The sequence below is a fragment of the Lissotriton helveticus genome, chromosome 4_1 (assembly GCF_964261635.1).
Source record: "Lissotriton helveticus chromosome 4_1, aLisHel1.1, whole genome shotgun sequence".
In the NCBI taxonomy this organism is placed as follows: Eukaryota; Metazoa; Chordata; class Amphibia; order Caudata; family Salamandridae; genus Lissotriton; species Lissotriton helveticus.
The window spans coordinates 204,285,764-204,309,878 of NC_136063.1; the positions used below are offsets into that span (position 1 = coordinate 204,285,764).

The 24,115-nt window shown below is 43.9% G+C and overlaps 1 protein-coding gene across 4 annotated transcripts in view; it reads left to right on the forward strand.

Annotated features, from left to right (window-relative positions):
* Positions 1 to 22,047, forward strand: part of AGO2 (argonaute RISC catalytic component 2) — a 472,903-nt gene extending 450,856 nt beyond the window's left edge. For all 4 annotated transcript variants that reach the window (XM_078686698.1, XM_078686701.1, XM_078686697.1 and 1 more), the window contains exons 18-19: positions 11,267 to 11,466; positions 19,068 to 22,047. In XM_078686698.1, coding sequence (XP_078542824.1) covers positions 11,267 to 11,466; positions 19,068 to 19,176 — 309 coding nt within the window. In that variant the 3' untranslated portion in view covers positions 19,177 to 22,047. The remainder of the gene's footprint in view (positions 1 to 11,266; positions 11,467 to 19,067) is intronic.
* Positions 22,048 to 24,115: the final 2,068 nt, after the last annotated feature.

Sequence of the window (24,115 nt, forward strand, 5' to 3'; positions counted from 1 at the left end):
TCATGGCCGTCAAACAACAAGACTGGTTTCTTTATGATTTCAAGGATCAGCCTTTAAAGCAAGTGCATACCATTCCAATCATTGAATTCATTTGGAAGGAGGGACTCAAACTCATGGAACGACCTAACTCAATCCCGGCCGTGCTTCCACGCCTCGACAAAAAGATACACATCTAGCAAAGGGGTTTGTTTCGCAGGAGCGCCAAGATCACATTGCCAAACTGGTGGCTCTTCTAGGCTCAAGAAAGTCGATTTCTGTCCGGATGTTAAAATCCTTTCTGGGCATGATCTCGTCCTGCATACCACTGATTCCCAATTGCAGGTTACACATGCGAGTCCTCCAAGAAGAATTGGACAAACAATGGCAGCAGGTCTCGGGGACATTCAATGACAAAGTCTTCCTGACCCCTCGCATCCAGGGTGCATTGGAATAGTGGGCTCACCTTCCAAACATTGCAACAGGGCGTCTGTTTCAGGAAACAGCCCCCACGCTTACCCCTACGACGGACGCTTCCTTAGAGGGTTGGGGTGCGCACCTCGAAGGGTTGTCAGTCAACGGCAAATGGACGGCAGACCAGCGCAAGTGGCACATCAATCGGCTGGAACTCTTGGCTATTTTTCTCGCCCTACAATCTTTCCGTCTGCTGGTGGAAGGAGAGTCACTGTTGGTGCGTACGCACAACACCACCAGTATGCACTACCTCAACAAGCAAGGGGGTATGAGATCTCTTCTGCTCTCCAGACAGGCACAACAGATCTGGGAATGGGCAATTCAACATCGAGTCCAGTTAACTGCAGGTCACGTACCGGGCATCTCCAACACCCTTGCAGACTCTCTCAGCAGAACGGCCACAGACAATCACGAGTGGGAACTCCATCAGCCAACTCTGGAGTATGTATTTCGCCTATGGGGCCAGCCGGAGCTGGATCTGTTTGCAACTCCACTCAACCGCAAATGCCTACGCTACGCAAGTTGGCATTCCCACAAAGGGTCGAGCGGGAATGCATTTTCGATCAACTGGTCGAAAAAATTTGTATACGCTTTTCCGACGATCCCTCTGATACCTCACCTCCTGCACAGGATGAGACTTCAACCATGTCACATCCTGTTGATTGCGCCCAGGTGGCCGCGTCGACCATGGTTCACGGATCTTCTTCTTTTTCCCCAGTGCGATCTGATCCCTCTTCGCCCCCTGCCTCATCTCACCATGAACCACAGGCAGATATGCCATCCAGACCCGGCATCTCTCCAGCTTCACGCTTGGAAACCTGAGCACCGCGAGTTTGCCCATCTAAATATTGATCCGGACTGCAGAGAGGTCCTTGCTCACGCGCGGACTTTCTCAACTACAAAACCTATAAATTGAAATGGAAGCGGTTTTGTGTTTGGTGCCACTCGCAAAACATTGATCCTTTGCTCACTACTCCTGAGCAGATCTTGCCTTGAATTGAATTGAATTGAATTGAAAAGGTTCTTCTATAGCGCATGGCTACTCGAGAGCATCCCAGCGCTTGATAGTTAACCAGAAAGAGAGAGAGAGAAATAAAGATCTGACGTAGACTGGGCGAATGTAATTATGTGTTGGGAAACAGAATAGTTTTTATCTTTTTCCGAAAGACAGTCAAACTGGGCTCTAAGCGAAGTGGAAGAGGGAGGGCATTCCACAATCTAGCTGCATTACGCGAGAACAGGCGGTCCCCTGTTCGAGCTCTGTAGGTCCTGGGGATTGTGAGGAGGTTTTGCTGTTTTGAACGGAGTTCCCTAGATGGTCTGTATGGTATGACCATGTCTTTTAAGATGGGAGGGCCATTCCCATAAAAAGTTTTGTGGACCAGACAGAGAGATTTAAAGTGCACCCGCTCCTTTATGGGGAGCCAGTGCAAAGTCCTAAGTGATGGTGCAGCTGATATGCGGTGACTGGTTCCGGTAAGTAGTCTTGCTGCGGAATTCTGGGCGATCTGAAGTTGTCGTATAACTGAAATGGGGGCGCCCAGATAGAGTGCATTCCCATAGTCCAGCCTTGATAAAATAAGCGACTGGACTATGGTTTTTTTTGCAGCTTCTGGTAGCTGAGGGAGGATTTTCCGAATTGTTTTAGTTAAGCCAAAGCAAGTGGCTACAGTCTTTCTTGCCTGTATTTTGAGAGACAGTTCCGTGTCAAGCCAGAAGCCAAGGGTTTTTATTTCAGATTTTGGAGTGGGCCCGAGACCCATACAGGGAGGCCACAAGATGGTGTTGTTAAAAGTGGCTTTCTTCCTCCTTTTGGCAAAGTCGTGACTTACACATTCCACTGTCAAGGTTTTCCTGGCTGCACTTTCACATTTTCGGCATAGTTCCACATCTCTGTATTCCTCACGGATCATTCGCCAATTCTTTAAAGGTCTGTTCCGGATGTTTCTAACTATCCGGCGTCCTCCACCTTCTTGGCGTCTGAATCTTGTTTTGGCCCAGCTTCTTAAGCCTCCATTTAAACCAATCCACTCAGCGGATTTGAAATTCCTTACTTGGAAGGTTTCCCTCCACCTCGCACTGACGTCCTCCAGGCGAGTGATCGACATGCACACTTTTACAATCCAGCCTCCGTTTCTTCAGTTTTCCAAGGACGCTGTTGTACTACGTACAAACTCTAAGTTTATGCCCAAGGTCCCTTCGGACTTCCACCTTAACGAACCTGTCACACTCAAAACCTTTTTCCCTAACCCTCAGTCTCCTGCTGAGCGTACTCTTCTTTCCCTGGACTTGAAACGATGCCTCAAATTCTACATCCATCGTACTGCTGCCTTTCGAAGGTCAGCCCAGCTCTTTGTGGCTTATGGACGGATGCGCAAGGGACATCCAGTGACTAAACAGACCATCACTCGTTGGATTTCTTCTGCCATATCCTACTGCCATCAACGAGCTGGCAAGCCTCTTTCTGCTCCGGTGCGAGCACATTCAACGAGAGCAGTAGCATCCTCTACTGCCCTATTTGCTGGAGTGCCTCTGCATCAGATCTGCAGGGCGGCAACGTGGTCTAGCAGGCACACGTTTAAGAGGCACTATTGTCTGGAGGCAGCTTCTGCTGCGGATACTGCTGTGGGTCAAGCGGTGCTACGGAATCTCTTCAAATAAAGGTGAGCCTCTGTTGCTTCCTGCCTCCTGTCATAAAAGGTTTTATTGTGCATTCATGTACATGTTGCAAATGTGTATTGATTTGCTTGCTCTTTATTTTTTGCTTTTTATGACTTTGGTATTATGGCATACTGCTTTCTATTCTTATTCAAGCATGTGAATCTATGAAAGACACCCCTAATACTGGAGAAGAACAATAGTTACTTACCTGTAAACTGGTTCTCCAGGATTGGTGTCTTTCATAGATTCACATGCGACCCACCCTTCCTCCCCTCAGAGGCTCTCTTCTCCTCATGCACTCTTGGTCACTCTTGTGCCACGAAAATCTGAGGGCTTGAGTTTCTGATGAGAAGGTTCTAGAGGGTGTTACAGCCTGAGTGGCTGGAATGTGGACTATTATAAGGACATGGATATGTTACTAAAGTGAACTCTCCCTCAATGCTTTCTATGAGCTAATGTTGTTCTATGGTACTTTAAGGTTTTATTTCTTTTGGATACATTTTGATATCTATTTATATACTTATGTATATATCTATAAAAAGGCTTCCAAACGGTTCCTCCAGGGTCTCTGCCTCGTTTTTCCTCGGAAGAAGTGGTTTGTGTGCATCAATTCGCGTCAGCCACAGACGCTTTCCAGAGATCCCTACCTCGCTTAGGGCACCTGACTTTACTGGTACCTGGACTGCTGCAGTTCGTATTGTTACCAACGGTGGTTGGATGGTCAGGAGTCCGCCACGAAATCTGGGAGGAAATAAGGCAGTTTTGAGATTATTTAATCTCATGCCCGGCAGTGTAATTCTTACACAGTCCCTGCTCATTGGACTCCCGGGCTAAGTGGCTGAGGTGGTACGGAGGACCGGAGGAAGTACTTCGCAATGTTGAAACCAAAGCAGGAAATTTCATCTCCTTTTCAAGTCGGGCTCACGCTGTTCCCCACACCCCCGCTGTGACATTGGACTATCCAGCATTTCCCTGTTGCACCGCAATTCCGAGGGTCCATGACGGACTATGGGATTTGGAGTCCTGTCCTACCCGTGGGACTCCACACAGCTGTGCATAAGAACTACAGAGGGCGGAGCGGGTGTGTGAGTGCAAGACACATAAAGGAGGGACTTACAATCAGCGTGTGTCAATACCGATTTGGTTGCTTTGGGCGCTGAGGAAGGCAGAAGTGCTGCCGAAATGCATTTGCCTGTTCAAGATTAAAAAGGCTTCCAAACGGTTCCTCCAGGGTCTCTGCCTCGTTTTTCCTCAGAAGAAGTGGTTTGTGTGCATATCTATATATGTATGTACTTTATGTATATATGTTTCTACTACTATTTTATGTACCCTGGGACTCCCACTTCGACGACGGGGAATTATTCAAGCATGTGAATCTATGAAAGACACCAATACTGGAGAACCACAGTTTACAGGTAAGTAACTATTGTTCTTTTCTTCCCTAAGTAGTTATCTCTTTCCACATAGGACAGACCATCACTCTGCCCACCTTTTTCTCTCCTCCGCACCCTTCTAAAGAGGAAGAGAGACTCCACCGTCTGGACCCAAAACATGCACTGTCTTTTTTATCAAGACCGCATGAATGATTTCCCAGTGGACGATCGACACCTTGTTGGCTAGGAGGGTGCCCAGAAAGGTCAGGCTGTGCAAAAACGCACAATCTCTCGATGGGTTTCCTGTGCATTAAGATCTGCTACTCCTTAGCTAAAAAGGAAGCTCCACCCGGGCTAATGCGGCTAATACTGCATTGGGGAGAGGAGTTCCACTCCTGGACATCTGCCAGGCAGCCACATGGGAATCCTTGCACACGTTCACCAAACATTATTGCCTAGATAGCCAAGTTCGGAGAGACGGGTACTTTGGCCAGTCTGTTCTCCAGGACTTTCTGGTGTGAACTTAGTTCGCAGACCCACCTCCGGGGTTGGCATTGCTTGGGTATCTATTCTTAGGTAAGGAATCTATAACAGTCTCTTGCAGATGAACAAGTTACTCACCTTCAGTAACGATGTGTCTGTAAGAAACATATGTTAGTTATAGATTCCTTACCGCCCCACACATCCTCTCCATTCTGCGAACTGACTTATAGGAATAGGGTCTCCCTTCCAGGGCCCTAGTTATGTGCACCAGTAGTCAGTGTCTTGGAAGGCTCTGCGCTTCCAGCGTGGAAAGTCGTATCAGAACTGACGTCAGCGCGCAGGGGCGGCGTCTAAGTAGACACTGCAACGTGTCAGGCCTTGGCAGTTTTGGGCTCCAAAGCTTGGGAACATACTCCCGCCACCCCTCCGGCAAATTACTACAGAAACAGCCTTCAGAAAGACCCTTAAAACTTGGATATACAACCTATCCGATACCCACTGCAAAAGCCTAATCTGAATATGCTGACCTCTATTTTAACATCAACAAGCCCCGCTGCCCCCTGTCTTGTCCTCTCTAAAGCAAAGCGCCAAGATGCTCCTTGGAGTGAAGCCCGCGCTACACAAGAGTCTCTTACATTACATTACAACGTCCTTCCGCCGACCACGGTGCCAACCATGGACGCGGAGTTAACCGATGCCACCTACCGACGTGCAGGGGTACTGCTAAAGAAAAAACTCCGGATCCAGTCTGACGCCTGGGGTAATTCTAAAGGTAAGGAATCTATAACTACATATTTCTCTTACTGATACATCCTTACCGAAGGTAAGTAACTCGTTCCTCAATTTGGGATTCACAATAAATGGCACCAAATCCCATCTAAACACACTCCAGACACAGCTTTATCTTGGAGCCATACTTAGTTCAGTTACACCAAAAGCTTACCCCAATCCACAAATGGTTCTTAATCTCTAGCACTAACTGCCTCTTTTTCAGCCACATTGTCGCCTATCAGTCAAAATGGTGATGCGCCTTCTGGGTGTGATGGTTTATTGCATTGCGATAATTCCACATGCCAGATTACATATGAGACCCCTACAAGAGCGCTTAGCATCAGAATAGTCACAAGCAGGGGGGCAACATAGAGCATCTAGCGTTGGTTTCACTCTAGATCCATCAGGCACTAGAATGGTGGAAACACAAATGGAAGGAGCTTTCAAGGACCCAATCCTGCAGGTAACAGTCACAAGGGATGCACCACTCGTTGATTGGGGGTGTTCAAATAGAGGGCATTCTTGTACAAGGGCACTGGTCTGCAAAACAACAAGCATTTCACATCAGTATTCTAGAGCTACTAGCTATACAAATGGTTCTCAAAGCATTTCTACCCAACATAAAAGGGAAACATGTTCTGTTCTGCACAGACAATGTGCTGCATCCAGAAACCAAGCAGGACCCATTTATTGCAAATCTCTCAACTAGCACAGATCATATGAAAATGGCCCATCAATTACAAAGTCCACAATACATACCAGAGGTGGACAACCCGATAGCAGACATGCTAAGCAGGATGCATCAAAAAGTCCTTGAGTGGGGAGTGCACACTCAAATCTCAAAAAAGTACTTAAAATGGTGGGGAACTCCAACAATAGATATTTTCACCACCGTAGAAAATGCAAAATGTCAAAACTTCCCAACCAGGTATCTAAAGCCACAATCCAAAAGCAATGCTCTATGGATGAACTGGTCAGGGATATTTGCATACTCTTGTCCACCTCTCCCACTCATTCCTTATGTGGTCCGGAAACTCGTATAAACATTACTAAGGATGATACTCATAGCTCCAACATGCACATGACAACCATGGTGCAAACGATTCATGGAGCTCTCCCTATTGCATCACGAGATTCGTCCCAACATTCCAGATCTTCTAACTCGCAGCAGGACAGAGTCAGGCACCTGGCTCCTTAGGCAGCAGAATTTGGGTACCTTCAGTTAACTCCATAATGTATGAAAATTCTAAAGGAAGACCTACCATTCCAGTAACACCCTTCTTCCTTTACCCTTGAACCGATGCACTCCCTCTAGACCACCTACAGCAAGGAGTTTTATCTTTGCTGCAAAAGGGTGCAAGTGGAGTTGGTTCCAGAGTGGGAATGGGGTCAGGGGTGCTACTCTTGGTACTTCCTGGTCCCCTAAAGATGTTGGCGGTGTTAGTTCAGTCCTATACCTCGAGGATCTGAACTGGTTTCTCAAAAACGAAAAGTTCAAGGTGCTGTCCCTGGCTCCAGTCCTGTTGGCACTGGTAGCTGAAGATTAGATGTCGACCTACAAGATGCCCATTTCCACACCTATCCTGAGGTCACACAGGAAGTATCTTTGCTTCACACATTCTAACCCGAACACTACCAGTTTTTGGTCCTTCCATTTGGCCTCACTTCTGCAGCACGAGTCTTCACAAAGGTAATGGCGGTGGTTGCGGCCAGTCTAAGAATCCCAGTTGTCACTTACCTGGACAACTGGCTCATCAAGGCCAGCTCTCCAGAGATGGTGTCTTGTCACCTACAAACTACAGCTGCGTTGTTGTTAATTCTGGGCTTTTTGGTCAACAAGCCCCTATTTTTAAGGGTAGTCCACATCGAGTTAAAGCTTCCTTCCTTCTCGAAGGGTCCAGAACATTCAGGCTTATATTCCTAGGTTTTAGAACTGAGTGATCTTTTCAGTCCTGACAGTCTTATGTCTGGTGGTCACGCTGGCACGAGTGGTCTTCAGGCAATGGATCCAGTACAGTAGAGATCTCTAAAGCTCCAGGGATAATGTGGCGGACCTACAGCAGTGGAGTGTGGAAGAAAACATTCCTCAAGGAAAGCAGTTTCCTCCTCTGGTGTGACAGCAGTTATCACGGATGCCTTTACTTTAGGATGCAGAGCTCATATGGAGAAATTGGAGATCAGAAGCTTCTGGCGTCCAGAAGAATGATAGTCTATATCAATTTGTTTGAATTAAGGGCATTATATCTGGCCCTTAAGACCTTCCTGCTGTCCCATTGCAGTCAAGCTGTCCAGATTGTGGCAGACAATACAGATGCAAAAAGGTACAGCAACAGTCAAGTGGGAGTAAGGTCCTACCTTCTCTGTCGAGAAGCTCTGCATGTCTGGTCCTGTGCTTGGGATCATCTGATCTACCTAGTAGCAAATTATCTTGCTGGAGGGCTTAACGAATGGTGTGTTCTGCAGACCTCATTCATCTTTCCTTGTGCCCACTGCTCCGTCTTCCTCACATGAGTAGACCACCTCACATTCGCATGCGCGTAAGGTTCTGCACCCCAACCTCCAGATCCTCCATGTCTGGAGATTAAGTGGGGTAACCAGCAATCGTTTTTTTGCCTCCTAAAGTGATGCATGTTATTTTATGCTCCTGTATACACTCCACCAAGACGGTGTACTCAAGCAGATAGGGTTTATTTGTCAAGTGTGGTGCAGACAACTCAGTATACCATCTTCAGTCCTGTCTGGCTGACATCCTATGTTTTTCCCTATTGCTGGCCTAGCAGGGGTGCGCATGCCACTGTTAAGGGTAACTTGTCCGCCTTCCTCTACCTACCTGATTATCTGTCTCTTTTCAATTCACCCATAGTCATAAGGGTTCTTAAAGAGGTTTACAAACAAGTTTCCACCAACTCCTTTCATAATGCCTCAATGGGATCTCAACTTTCCTGTTACTTTTTTAATGAGTTCTCCTTTTGAACCATTGCACAGTTGCTCGTTTTGGCTGCTTACTTTCAAAACAGTCTTTTTAATTGCCATCACGTCAGTCAGGCATGTAAGCGGATTGCAAGCATTGAGTGTAAAGCCCCCTTTGTGATGTATTCCTATAGGTTCTGTATCGATCCCCCTATTCCTGACCCTGTTCTGGTCAACAAGTTAACTAGCAGCCATCCCATGATGCAGAAACCGTTATCTGATTAAGCCACACTACGGCACAGGAACGTGTTATCTGATTAGGTCATAACGCTTGCCATCTAATTAGACAAGCGATATTCCTCCAGCCCCTGATAAGGCATACGGAGTTCTCAAAACAAATCAAACCTATGACAACCTGGGAAAAACCCTGCGGCCATTGTTTTGATTTCACCGAGAACTTCAGCAAAAGAATGTGCTAACGACCAAGTCGTATGACATCCTTATTGACGTATCTATGTCCATCCTTACGTCAATCTCGGCACCTTACAGGTATAAATATTACCGGTATTGCCTTAAGCAAACACACGCGGTGGTGACGAGATCGGAGCAGCCAGACTTGCCGAAGCCCAGAGCAGACCCCGCTGGCGCAGCCCCGCCTTCCTGACGCGCTGAGAACGAGACGCTGCCTTTCTCCTGCCGAGAAATCCAGCTCCGGCGCTTCCAAGCAGCCCTCGCAGGCAGCCTGGAATATCGAGACCAGAGACGAGAGATACCATCCCTCATTCATCCTAAATTCCAGGTACAGAACTGAATAACCCCTCGCAGAGAATTCTTGAGTCAGTCACTTGGCAAAACAAACTTAACTTAAACTGCTACTTTCTATTCCCGCCCACGTATTAGGCTTAGGTCAGGTACACTGGGGTAGGCGTAGTTAGAAACACCAGTTGAGTACGATTAGTCAAATGTATATATGTATATATCTATGTTATCCATTTTAAACCTTCATATGGCTTAGAAACCATATAAATGTTTTTACAGTATTATTTTATACTTCTGCTTTTATTGTATGCACTTTACTTAACCATAAGTATTGCGATAATATCGATCCATTTCTCTTGTATGAGAAAAGAGACTGATCAATAAATAACATCTTTTATTGAACACGCCCGTCTCTTCCTTTTCTCTACAATCTGGTGAAACTAAGAATGCACGTACTGACTGAGTAAAATAAGTTGTCTTTTGTTTTCACACGACTCTAGAGATACACTCTTGATTAGGGGAGAGCAAAGTTGTCATGTTCTATGGTTGTCAGAAACTAAATCCCTTCTTGTCTATCCAGGGAGGTTCAACTCCTCCTTGCCTATTCGAGAAAGTTTCTAGTGAACTCTGAGCTAGCTGGCAAACCCAAAACTTTAAGTCTAATATCGACAGTAGAAGACCTAGTTAACGTCTGGTCTAGGCCTATACTATTGAAGGTATTATTCCAATGCGCAGAGCCTATTGGGATAATAGGAACTACACTACACCTTCACCTCTTTATTTTCTGACAAGTTGGTGCTAAGAACAAGAGCTGTTTTCCTGCCTACATTTGTTTCCCCTTTCCACATATGACAGTCCATCACCTCACAAGCCTTTCACCCTCCCCGACATCCAACAAAGGAAGAAGAAAGACTACACAGACTAATATAAAGAGAGCTGTCCGCTTTTACGTTGACTTGACAATCAGCTCTTCATTGCTATGTGGGGAAGATAAAAGCCAAGGCAGTGCACAAGAGGACCTAATCAAGATGAATAATCCTGTACATCAAAAAGTGCTATGCCTTAGTACACAAAGACCCACCAGAAGATGCACAAGCTCGCGGAACCAGAGCACAATGTTCTGCCGCCGCACTGGCAAAAGGGGTTCCGGTAGCAAACATCTGTAAAGAGGCGACATGGCCTTCCCTCCACACTTTTATAATGCAATACTGTTTGGATAAAAAGTGATGAAGGAAGGCCACTACACACGCTCCATCCTTCTGCATTTTTTTTATATAAACAGCAATGCACCCACATTTGGTTGAGGTCTGTTTGCGGAATATATTCAAAAGGACAGCAATTTTCAGGTAATAGTATCCATCAGAAGAATAAATTACCTTCAGTAATGTTTTTTCTGATGAATACTGTTTCTGCAGATTCCTCACCAACCCACCCACATCCCTGTTGCATGGCTGATTATCCAATATGTCCTCTTAATGTTAGTCTCATCTTTCTGACTTGAAGGCCTTATGGACCCTGTGACGTCACAGGGATGCCAAATGACGTAGAAGTGGAGCCTGCACTCCCTATCGGCATGGGAAAGCAATTGAAGTGGTTCTGGATCCATACTGGCGACTGGGATATTCAGAAAGTGAGGAATCTGCAGGTAGAGTAGTCAACAGAAAGAATTACCCGAGGTAAGTACATTTTTCCTTTAGTTATTTTCTGACTTGTATTGATTCTACCATAGATTTCAGTGGGCAAATATAAATTACTCTATTAAATTGAACACTTAATATTGCATGTTTTTCTGTTGTCTACTTAAATTGTGACAGCCACATTATGTTATTTTCCTGAGCTTGGGTTTTTTTTTTATGTAGGGTACAAGCAGACCTTCTCACTACCATGTTCTCTGGGATGACAATCGTTTTTCTTCGGATGAGTTGCAGATACTCACCTACCAGCTATGTCATACATATGTGCGCTGTACTCGTTCCGTTTCAATCCCAGCACCAGCATACTATGCACATTTGGTTGCCTTTCGTGCAAGGTATCATTTAGTGGACAAGGAACATGACAGGTGAAAATTTTGGTTCAATTTGTTTCCTGTTATGAAACTCTCATTGGCTATTCAGTTTTATTTGTCAACCTTTTGATGCAATGCATAATTCTGATTGTTGGACTCCTGATACAGTTTTTTTACTTTAAATGTTGAGTTTATTAATTTCTCAAAAGACTGCCCATGATGTTGCCTCAACACCTACAGTGTACCACATCGTGGATGCCGTACAGGTTTCTGTTTTCTCCAGGGCTATGTTTACAAGCACAAGCAGCACTGGGGGAATAAACATTAGATAGAAAAACAGATATAATTAGGCAACAGACTGATTTTGAAGGCAGTTAGACCTCAGGAATTAACCATACAGGTAATATGGAATAAATGTATTTAATTTGTTGCTTTTGTCTTGAATGGACAAGGCTCCAGTCCTGTTTCACCCACGTGTCATCAGTGGTTCATGTGGATAGACCGAGCATTCAGTCTTTATCGTCCACTATACCATAACGAGTCATGCTTTTTCTCTTCTCATACCAAAGACATTAAAAACTCAGAGAGGGGAATGCTGGGAATTATGTTCAGTAGTGTCAGGTACTGGTTTGAGGTTCAGCTGGTCGAAGAAGTCCACAGGCCATTTGGGAAAGATCCCTAAACTCTCAGCTATCTCTGAAATGCTACATGAGCATGTGGAAATGGAAAAGGCCATTGTAAAGAGACCAAAAATAAAGTATGAAGACTCCATGCTAGAGCAAGGTTATCAGGCTCCATGTAGAAAACCTTGAGATGCAACTGCATCAGAACTTATTTTGTCCGGGGCTACACAACCTCAAGTTAAGTGAACTACATATCCCCAAAATATGCACCCTGCATTCATTTAAAAAAAAAAATCCAGAGTTTGCAGGTAACAAGCCTGAAACACTCAGTTGGCATGTTGAAGGACACGAGGATCATGGCGATGGTACATTGGTGCCTTGAACCGTACCAGAAAAGACACAAAAAAGGCTCTAGGGGAAACCTACTCCGCTGTGACTAGCCACAATAACTATATAGCTGCTTTCAGTGGGACCCACATGTCTTATGTAGAGCATAATGGCAACAGAAGACCCTCATTGGCTTACACATGAAGAGTGTTTTGAACTGCAAAATGATTCTCATTTTGAGGACATTGGTGCCTACCCAGTTATACCTGCGCCTACAGACAAGATCATTCTACACAAAATGCAAAATGACAACTGATGAGTAAGAACACTGAACAATTATTGTAACATTTTCCTCAATTAAAATCAATGGATGACCATTCCTTGAATTCTTGCTGAGCCACATTAAGGCAGCAATGCATGGCATGTAGGATATAGTGCACATTCTAGGTAGTCGGGTGTCCTCCCATAGGCATTCTCCCCCTGAATGGGTATTTCCCCTCATAAGCTTCCCTTTTAAACCTGTCATGCTTGTGCTCGCTTTCCAAGTCTTAACGAATACCACTGTGTTAATTTGAGAAGAATCTTGTAATAGTCTCAACTACTAAGATCGATCTGCAAGAGGCATCTCTTTTTTTTTTTTTTTTTTTTTTTTTTTTTTTTTTTTAACCTTTATTGTACAAAGAGTGCTCACAAATACGGGCCTACAACCCAACGGGCTGGCCACCACATAGTAGAAGCAAAATTAGCAATACAAGTTTGTCCACAGGATATGACAGCAAAAACACAGGAGATAAACCAAAAGCCATAGAGCAATCAGCAGGGACAGGATATTGGAAGGTTGATTTTCTTTTACGGGAACGGGGAGTACAGGATCATGATGGGCAGTGAGTCAAACAACAAGGGAGGGGCCGTGGTGAGCCGCGATCCGGCGATCATAAAAATACAGGAGAAAGCCAACACGAAGTAAACATATCGATAAATACAAGCACAATTGGAGTACCACAAGGAGAGGCAATGGCGTTCGCCGTCCAGCGCCCACCCACCACAGCAACAACCCGACTTAACAAACATAACTAAAAAGACCCCACCGTAAAAAGCAATACGATACGCACCCCAACAAAAGGAAGGAAATCCCCCATGAAAGAGGGAGGGGAAGGAAGAAAAAGGAAAAAAGAAGGGACTCCCACCCAACCACGCGCCCCCCGGCGACAAAGCAGGAAAACAGAAACCGGTACACGGCATACATTGAAGGTCGATGACAGAACACATAGCGAACCATAATCACAATACGACCGGAAGGTCAATGCATCAGAAACACCCCAGGGGGACACATGACGAGACAGAGTCCCGAAAAAGCGAATACTCAAGAGCCATAGAACAAAAAAAAGGGAGAAAAAAGGGGGGGGGGAAAGACCCCCCAAAGTGACAGACCCCCCCCCACCCACCCCTCAAGCCCACCCTGCACCCCTGCAGAAGGCTATGGCCTACCCCCCAGCAGCGTGCCTGTCGCCCTAATTAGAACCCGAAATATAGAAGAGCAAAGAAAAGACGGAAACAAAAGACAAAAACGGGGGAGGGGAGGGGAAGGGAAAAAGGGAAAAGAACACACACGGGAGAGGGCCAAGAGACAGTATTATCTGCACCCACCCACCCGCCTGAAACAAAGGGCAGAGCCCTCGGGAAGTCAAAAAGTATCAGGATACACTACAGGAGTACCATAAAGTCACATATAATCATACCGTTACATGCCGATCATCCAACCAGTACAAGACTACCGCACACAGAGGCAAATTTGTATCAGCCCTGTCCTTGTTTGTCCAAAGTTGTAGCGGTCCGATCCACTAAGAACCAGACCGCGAAGAACCGAAGGCATAGAACAGGGAGATCAGACGGCAGTCCAAATAAGACACGTGGAGGAAAACACGGAAGATCCAGGAAAGTCATGGAACATCGCACACAATGCAGGCACAGTTTCAGGGACAGTTCAAGAGAGGCCGACCCAACTGGGTTGGCACAGGAACCATGGCCGGTCGGTCGAGGCGAAATGAGGCAGGAAAAGTCATTGAGTCCAGGCCAGACGGAATCCGGCCCTCGGACCAGCGGCAAAGGAGACAGCACAGGACGATGAAGGGCAACGGAACTCCGCATACCCACAGACGCAGCTGTCGCCGGGGCCACTTTTCCTAGGATAGTTCCAGTCGCACCCTGCAACGGTGAAGCCACACCCGGTTTTGGGGGCCCGAACGGCCCGAAGAGAGGATCCACCTCCAGGGTGAAGACGGGTGCAGCCACAGAAGCTCGCCAGGAGTGCAGGGCGTCCAGGATATCCTTAAGTGTAGGAAAACCTTTACAGTATCCGGCACCCGGGCCTTGCGGCGGGCCTCCAGCGCTCGTCCAGGCCCGGCTGAGACACTCAGGGTCGGCCGCCATCTTGGAAGCCCGGCGAGGCCGCGGCGGCCGTCAACCTCCGTCGGGGCAGCAGCGAGGCAAATGAAGACCAGCCGACCGGCGGCAGGGCACCCCGGGGCAGGAAGGGGGGCCACCAGAAGATGGGGACTCGCCGGCTCCCCAGTGCCGCCGGTCCCGTTCTCCGAGTTCGGGCGGAGGAAATCAAAATGGCCGGACCGGAGAACAAAGGGGGAGCAAGCCGGATATACGAGTAGCCCCGTCAATGGAAGGCAGCGCCTCCACCCAAGGCCTCCGGCCCACCGGAGCCGGCCAGCAAGCACAGCCGGCCTACACGCACAACGGCCTCCACGACCACGTCCACTGCGCCATCAAGGGCCGATCATCGTGCTCCGTCCCGTCCGGGCGCCGCCAAGCAGGTCCAGGCCAGCCCGCCCCGGAGGCCCCGAAGCGAGCGGGAGCGCAGCACAGGATCCACGGCACCCAGGACCACCGGAGGAAAAGGTGAGTGCCTGCAAGGCGTCTGAGCACTACAGCACAGCAAAGAGGGCTTCCCGGGGCAGGATAACGGCAGGATAGATGATAAAAACAGGCAGGCGAACGGAGCCGAGCTAAAACGCGGCCATCTCGGACGCGAGCTTGGCTCCTCCCCCCTAAGAGGCATCTCTTGATTTTCTAATCATACCCCAATACAGTTTGTTCTTGCGTGAGACAATTTATCTTTTTAGTATTGGAGTTCTTTTTGTAATTTTCTTTTTACATGCCTCCGCTAGACTCCGCACGTCTCTCTTAAGGTCCATTGAGATGTACAGAGCAGACAACAAATATCCAACTATAAGTAAGAGCAGGCCAGCAGGGCTGTTTATAACTTCCAGTGCAGGGGCCCAACATTTGGAACTGTTTGCAAGATGCCATACCAGCTTCTGTTCACCTGTAGATGGAAGTGCCAAGGGTCTCTGTGGGATGCCTTTTCCACAAACTGGTATTGCAAGTTCCCCTATACATTTCTTTTGTTTTCAGTAATACCCAGGATTTGATGTGAGAGGAAGGATTGACATTGCACAGTGATTATTTTAGCACTAGCATGGCCCTGAAGGCATTGGTTCCCAGAGCTGTGGGAGATGTATGTAGAAACTCAGATTCATTCGATGAGAATGGCTTTGAGTCTTCTTGGCCTTGTGCATTTTACTCCTTCACACCACCAGGTGGTACATGCAGGTGCTGCAATTGAACCTCAGATCGCTGTGGGCTCAGCATAGGGCTGCCTCTTTGACTCCGTTCAGGTCTCAAGGGGGAGACTAAGGGTCTGCAGTGTTGGCTGTGAGATACTGATCCAAACTGTAGTAGGCCAATCACCCTTTCCCACCCAGAGCTCACAGTTGTGAAAGAAGCATCGCTGCTGGGTTGTGGTAGAGAGTCAACTAGGGATAGCCAAGATAGGAGACCTTTTGTCTCTGGCAGAGATCTGGCTCCACATCCGCTTGCTGCAGCAGTCAGCATTTCGCCTCGCCCTCTAAGCTTTTTTTTATAAGGAAAACTGGTGCAGGTACCCACAGACGCTACCATTATGTTGTACTGCTAGAAGCATGGCTGAGTCGGGACTTGTGCCCCGTTCCAGGAGTTTCAGTGCCTCTAAAAGTAGCTAGTACAACAGAATATCTTTCTGGTTGTCACCTACTTGGACCCTTAATGCTATTGTGAATGCACTGAGTTGGAGTCTTTTCTTGGAACACAAGATGCATCTCCATCCCAAAATGGTGGACAGGAGGGTATCTTTTCTTTGAACACTTGGGTGAGCCTTGGCTTGATCTATTCAGCACTTTCTGGAACATGCAGTGACAGAAAATGTCCTCCAATGCGCTTTGTTTGGAGCAGTATTCCTGCTTGAATGGTGCTAGGACTTTTGAACACCTTCAAACAGATACCGCTCCTGCTTTGGGCTCTGAAGACTGGGTCCAAGTCATCATGATTGTCACACACTCGGCCAAGAGAGATTGGTCATCAGAGCTTCACTCCCTGAGCTTTTGTACTCCAGTCTGGCTTCGGTTTTGGAAGGGCCTCTTGTCTTAGCAACAGGGCAAGGTCCTGCATTCAAATCTCCACAACTTAGACCACCGTGCGTGGAGATTGCATGACAGCAGTTAACTGTGTTTGAATTGTGCAAAGAGGTGGTGGAAAGTATGATTGCTCCCAGACGCCCTTCCCTGAAGTCCATCTACACTGAGTGCTGGGAAACATGTATTGCTTGGTGTGGTGGCAGAGACAGTGACCCCTTACAAGCCAAACTTTCTGTTCCTTTTGTAGCTCAGGAATGACTGGCAGGGGGCACAGTGAAAGGTTACCCATCGGCGCTTTTCTCTGTTGAATGTACCAGTCATCCATGTTTGTCATCGATTGTGATACCTTTAATTTAAGAGATGTAACAGATGTTTCCTCCCAAACCATTTGTGATGTCCCGGTCGGACATAAATCTTGTCTTGACATTATGTGCACGCCCTTCGAGCCTGTGCACAGCTGATCCTTAAAGCTCTTGACTCTGAAAACAGTCTTCCTTATTAACATCGCATCAGCACAGCGTGAGTGAGCTGCAGATGCTGTCAGTACAATCAACATACTCTACCTTCTTTCTGGACAAGTTGGGGTTGATGAACAGGTCAGTTTCTGTCCTAATTTTGGGACACTCTTACATGTTGCTTTTGTCAAACAGATTCCCTTTGGGATTCCTCAATGGCATACCATACTACTCACTACCTGTGTTTTGATTGTAATATATATTTATATACATTTTTAAATTAGATAAGAGTGCTTGGAGACATTATTTATTAAGCCTGAAGAATGTGGTCTGACCCTTTGATACCACCGAAACGCGTTGCTTTTTGGTCCCTTTTGCCCTATCGTTATTTAGGGGTTCCTATGAACAAAATCTACTATTTGGTGAACCTGCTATAACGATTGGTTGGGTTGTGTATATTTACTTGCAATTGAATATTGTTTGTATGTTTTCCATTCTCTGTATGACATGTAATGAATTCATGTGGAATATTGTTTTTGTTTGCTACAACATATATTGTGTATTTTAAACAATTTTTAACTTACCAAATATATCTATTTAATAAACAGTTTGTTATATTGGTACCTTTTGGCTATAACTATATTTTCTGGTGACTAAATGATAGTTTGAATGTGGTAGTGAGTAGAATGGTATGCCAATGAGGAATCCCAAAGGGAATCTGTTTTCGACAAAAGTGTCATGTGGTGTCCTGTCCCTTTTTTTGATACTCTTACATGTTGGCCAATCAATCACCTTGCATGGAGATTTTTCTCTCTGCCTCATCCCTCAATAGAGAAGATGCTCCGTTGCCTTGATCCAAAGAGGGAGTTGAGCTTTTACATTGCCCAAAAAAAATTATTTTCAGGTAGACTCTTTGTTGGCTTCCTTGGTGCAAAAAAGCTAATGGTGGTGCAAAAGAGGACTCTGTCAAGTTGGATAGTTATCTGCATTAAGATCTGCTACGCCCATGCCACCAAGACCACTACAACAGCATTGGCATGGGGGGGGGTGTATGTTCTTGATATCTGTCAGGCTGCATCATGGGTGTCTGTACAAATATTTAGGAAGCAGTATTGCCTTCAGCCAGATCTGACGAGAAGGTCACTTCGCTCACTGGGTCTTGCAGGACTTTTTGTTCTGAGACCTCTCCCCAGCCCCTCCACCTTTGGAAGGTACTGGTTTGGTATCTGCCCTAAAAGTGAGGAATCCGCTGTTAGAAGTATTTGTCAGAAGAACAAGTTACCTTTAATAACGTTCATTTTGGTCGATACTCTAACTTCAGATCTCTCGCTGCCCTACCATCACCCTGTTCTAGGAGAGCTCGAACATCTGAAAAGGTCCCAAGTTAAGAAATCGGCACACTGTCACCAACAGTTCTACATTCGGCATCTGAAGGAGCAGAAAGATAAGGTGGCAAGAAACTGTCAGAGTGCAGTACAGGTGCTAATGTGAAACTTTGCTCCATCCCTTCCGGAGTGCTTTGAAGCCAATGAAGAGCCCCTAGCTGTTGAAGTTTTCCGAAGCCAGTCTGACTTTATTCTAAATGTGAGGAATCTGAGATTAAAGTATCCAGCAGAAACAGTGTAATCGAAGGCAAGTAAATTATTCTACATTTCTAATTTGCAGTGCCAGTAAGAATTACCTAATAAACTGTTAATGTTTCTAATATTTTTTTTATAGTACTCTAATTTATGAAGCTACTGGATTCAATTGCTAAATCTCTTATACATTTTCCCTTCTTTTATCAGTGCTGAGGGCAGCCACACATCTGGCCAGAGTAATGGCAGAGATCACCAAGCACTTGCAAAAGCAGTTCAAGTTCACCAGGACACACTGCGCACCATGTACTTTGCTTGACATGTTTTAATGTTCAGCAGTTCCTGTCGTACAGGAGGTGGATTCACGCCAGACCAGCTGCACTTAGACCAACAGTTGCTCAAACGCCAGTGACAGCCAGCAAAAGTGTCATTCATCCATCTGCTCAGTTCCTGCTCATTCTGAAGAAAAGCCTTCCGTCCAGAATTTCAGACTTATTTGAGCTGCGGTCCTGCGTTTGTGAGAACGTTTACACACACACATACACACACAAAGAACCTTCAAGAGTTTTATTTTTGTCTGTTTATTAAAGAGGTTTGCCAAACTCAAAGCTGCTCCTACGAAATGTTAAAAAAGATTTTGGTCATTACAATTGAATGCTGTGGCTCTCAGGGTAAAAAGCAAAAATATCGATCTATTTGTGTATGGCTGATCAAATAATTGTTTTCCATTAGTACAAATTGGACACATGCTAATAACATGTTGGCGAAAATGAAGCAAATCATTTGTTCAGAGTGAGCGTTTTACTAAATCAAAACACTAGCTTGGATGTTAAAGCCTTGAAAGTCTGGAACTTGTCTTGAAATATTTGTAAGGGCAATGCGAATTTCTTCTAATATTTTTGTCTTGTGTTTGTGGACTTTGTGTGTCAAAGGGCAGGTTTGCTTCTTAGTCTATTTTGTTTTTCATTTTGCTGCTTTCAGAGCAGTAGTTCATAGAACAATCTATGATATAACTGCAGAGAAAACCAATACTTGTTTTTAAACCGAAGTGTAGTGTAAGTTGGCAAAAATGTAACTAATTTTGTGCCATTTTTAAAAGATTGTTGTGAAATGAAAGATTGGGGGAAACCTGAAAACTAAATATAAAAATAGTCTTCTTGGACTATTAATTGCTTTCCAAAGTTTTTAAACAATACGGGTCTATGGTAATAAATACAGTACAATCTTTTTTTCACTGTTTAAAATAATGTAGCCATTGTTTCACAGTATTAATGTGAGATTAGATTATATTTATTATATTTACTAAAGGAGTATGCATCATAATTCTAATAACATATCAAGCATATATTTGACTTCTTACAGCAAAAATGTGTCAAGCGGACCCTAATGTTTAAATTCTGAAATATGCAAGTGGCTTTGATCAGATAGTTAAGCGATATCTGTGTAGCGTCATTACCATGTTGAGCTCCTGTAATGACTTTCAGTTTGCTTGCATTATGGCACTAATTGCTAGTTCTGACTGTGGAGACCAGGTACTATTTGGAAGACGTTCACAAACAAAAATCTAAGGTAAACCATGATTCCTCTTTCCAAATGAAGGAATAAGTATAATATCGCAGTACAAACCAGAGCAGCCTAAGTTTGTTTTGCAGACTTGCTGTCAGTTGTCTCATAAGTGGAATAGGAATGTGTTCTCCTTTATGCTTTCATTAGGTTATTTTTGATATGGAGTATGTTTTTAATTCTCTGGAGTGCACAAGTTAAGTAAGGCAAGAAATACACTCCTTTGTCGATCTATTGTAAGATCTATGATCTTTTTATGCTGACACCCAATAACTGGTCACCCTAAAAGTGTTCATTTTGACGGATGGGTTTATGCATTGTTGGATCTTAGGTGTCTTATGTAAAATGTATGTTTCAGCAGGCAATGCATTGTGGCATTTATTTCACTTCTTAAGCAATCGTTCATAGTGGCATAAACTATTGTTACACGGTCTCCTAGTGCATATTGTTCCAAAATGTACAAAATAATGTAGTGGTCAGATTTAGCTCACAATTATTTTTGTCTCGTCAATATGGCTGAAGTGCATATAGATATAAAGAGTTTTGTGTATGGATGTGGGTAAGTGTGAAATCAATGTATGTTTATGCAACTAAATATTTACACGCATTCCTGGATAGAGGATTTCTTGGCATTACGTTATCCCTTTTTAGGAATGCTAAATTTTGAGTTATTATGCTAGTAGGCATCCTAGCATTCTTAAGTGTAATTAAACAATGCAACTCCATGAAATCAGATATTCTATTAATTTAGTGTAGGGTGAATCTGGTGATTTGAGACATAATCTTGTAGTTGGCCAGATACTGCTTCAATTAATTATTGACAGTTTTACTGCAAACTGTTTACTTACACAGGCCTCATGACATGAAAAAAGTGGACATATTTTGTGTTAGTGATTTCAGATATATTTATTTTAGATGCATATACGTCTTTTTCAAGTCTAAACAAACTATTTTATTTACATAATGGCATTTACGTTCCACCTGTGTGAAACATATATCCATATACCCATTGCACTAATAGTGGCATCATTATTAATAATAATATGAAAGGATTAGGGTGGAACTTTATATTTTATTGAAACATGTTTGTGTTTCCCTCAGTTTATTTATCACATCTGTTAGTCTAAATTTGTTGCAGGACTTTGTGGTTTGCAGGTCACACTGCCTTTTCATTTATATGTAATACTGTACAGCACATACCCTGCCTTCACTGCTTCAGTGTAACAATAGTTGTTGCACTGTAGTGGGACTCTCGCTTGTTATTCTACATCATGATTTACTTTATTCAGATTCTATTTATTTGCTTTTGATCATTTCAAGTAATGTATCTGCTTATTAATTCAAGTCATAAAGCAAGGGATACATTATTCTGAGCAGTTTTTCGTGTATGGAGAAGTAACAATTGACATTCAAAGGGAAACTTCTTTCACCCATTGAAAACCAAAGTTATACATGTGCATTGCATGAGTTCATCCAATAACAAACCCCTACTTTACTACTGATCACACAGTTTTATTGTACCATAAGGAGGAAAATGTCTGAATTACAAAAAATAGGTCAGATATGGTTCCAAGCAATGATTAAACATTGATTGGAATGTTTTAATAACGTTCCATGATTATACCAATTTGAGAAGTGGATATCTAGACTTTTTCGTTAATTTCTGCCTAATTTGAATAATAGCTTTTTAAATGTAAATCAAACAGGTTGCTATTGCTGCTGGCCCTATTATTATGAATGCTAGAATGGATGTGTTTGTTATCACACCAAGTAACAAAACTATTTTGTAATAATAGTCACAGGCTCTGCTTGTAGTTTACGTCTTTAAAAACCCATGACTTTTAAGGCTTTGCTTGACTGTTTAATTATTAGAGGTTACATAATCTACAATGAAATATTCAAACAAATGTGTTCTTGGAGAAAGTTTAATTTATTTCTCTCTTCAGATAAGTTTTTCCTGTTATGCTGCGTGTTTCAGTGTAGAGTAGCGATATTGTCTGAGTGATAATAGATGACATTTGGTTTCTTCCCAGTGTCTGCAGAAATGTTAGGAAAAGATTGCGCTCATTTGAAAAGTTAACATTATATACACAGTAGTTTGCAAACAGCAGTTTCAATTTCAAAATGTAAATTCTTCATTGTAAGCATTCAGTTACTTGTTTAGTGACATGGCCCTAAAAGCTTTTGAAGCAGCAGAAGAAAGCCATAATCTGTTGTGCATAACAATGCATCTCCTCCTTACACAAGACAAAGAATTGTACATTAATATTCATGTATGCTTTCTACATAAACCATCAATCACTATAAGCAACGACATGCTTTCATCTATATACATATATATATACATGCATACATATACTTATAATCTCTTCCCCTGTAATATAAATGTCATACTAGCTAATGCAGCTACGTGACTTCTCCTGATTTATACACAGTACTTTTCTGACCTTTTATATGGTGTTATCTTGCTCCTTGACACATGCATACAATCTTTTTGTAAGAGCTGCAATTCATACCCAACAATAATTGCACTGAGTTTTGAAGACTTCCTTTTTACTGTGTGGACATATTTTGCATCTGCTGTATCTTTTAAAATACTGTAAATATGTTAAGGTAGAGTTTACATAGAAATGTAGAAATACAAGTTTTTTGTTTGAGGAAACTGCCATATTTTGCAGTTCAGTATTAAGCTTTGTTTTGAAGATGGACTTGTGTGATATTGTTTTTTTTTATCATTTTGGTAACCCACCTGTAGATAAGTCATGAAGGAGAGTCTCATATTTATTTTCAACTAGATTGTGAGGGACAGGCTGCCTTTTTTTATTTTCAAACGTTTTTTCTCTTGATCAACCAGAGGTTTAAAATGGAGCAGAACCCTTGATTACTGGCTTTTGTCTCTGGTGTCTGTTACGTTTCTTAAGGCAAACATCTGTAAGGTATGTGCAACCAAGGGGTTGTGTATAAACTTTATGTGAATGTCTTTGCTTGTTGCACTTCACATTTGTTAGTAGACTAATACTGTCCTTGCAGCTTTCATTACTTGAGCTTAGCATCGGAAAGCTGAAGAACAAGTTTGATAATGTTTGAAAGATTGCTCTAATTTACCAAATTGCCTTTTTTTTGGTCTTCACAATGGGAAACGTCATTGGAGCCATCCATATTGGTGCTAATTAATATCATAATGCATACAAGTGCCAATCCAAAACCAAACTGATTTTGTTCTGTGGGAGTTGGCATTCTTGAGTGTGATTTATTAATTTCTTTGGGTCCCAAAGTTATCGTCAATGTTTGTCGTATGTTGCTCACCAGGTCATATTTGAACTTCTTTCCATATCTTTTCCACTACTTACTTTCACACAGCCTGACTGTTCTTCTGACGTGAATGTACTAGGTATCCCGAATTACTGTAAATGTACACTTAATACTACCTTTGGGATGAACAAGTAGGTGCAGTTAACGGCTACCTCTAAGATAATGAACTGATAGGAAGTTGTATTTATGTGCTTGAAAAGCAGCCCTTCAAGACAACAGCCAAAATGTCATTGAAAGTTAAAGGTTTCTAGACATTGAGTCTATTTTCTTTCAAGAGCTTGTGTGCCATATTTCACTCTTGTAAACGTCTTGCACTGTAATAGACTTTTACTGAAAGCTGTGAGGGCTGTTTGTTAAGAATGCAAGGGTGATAGGATTATGGT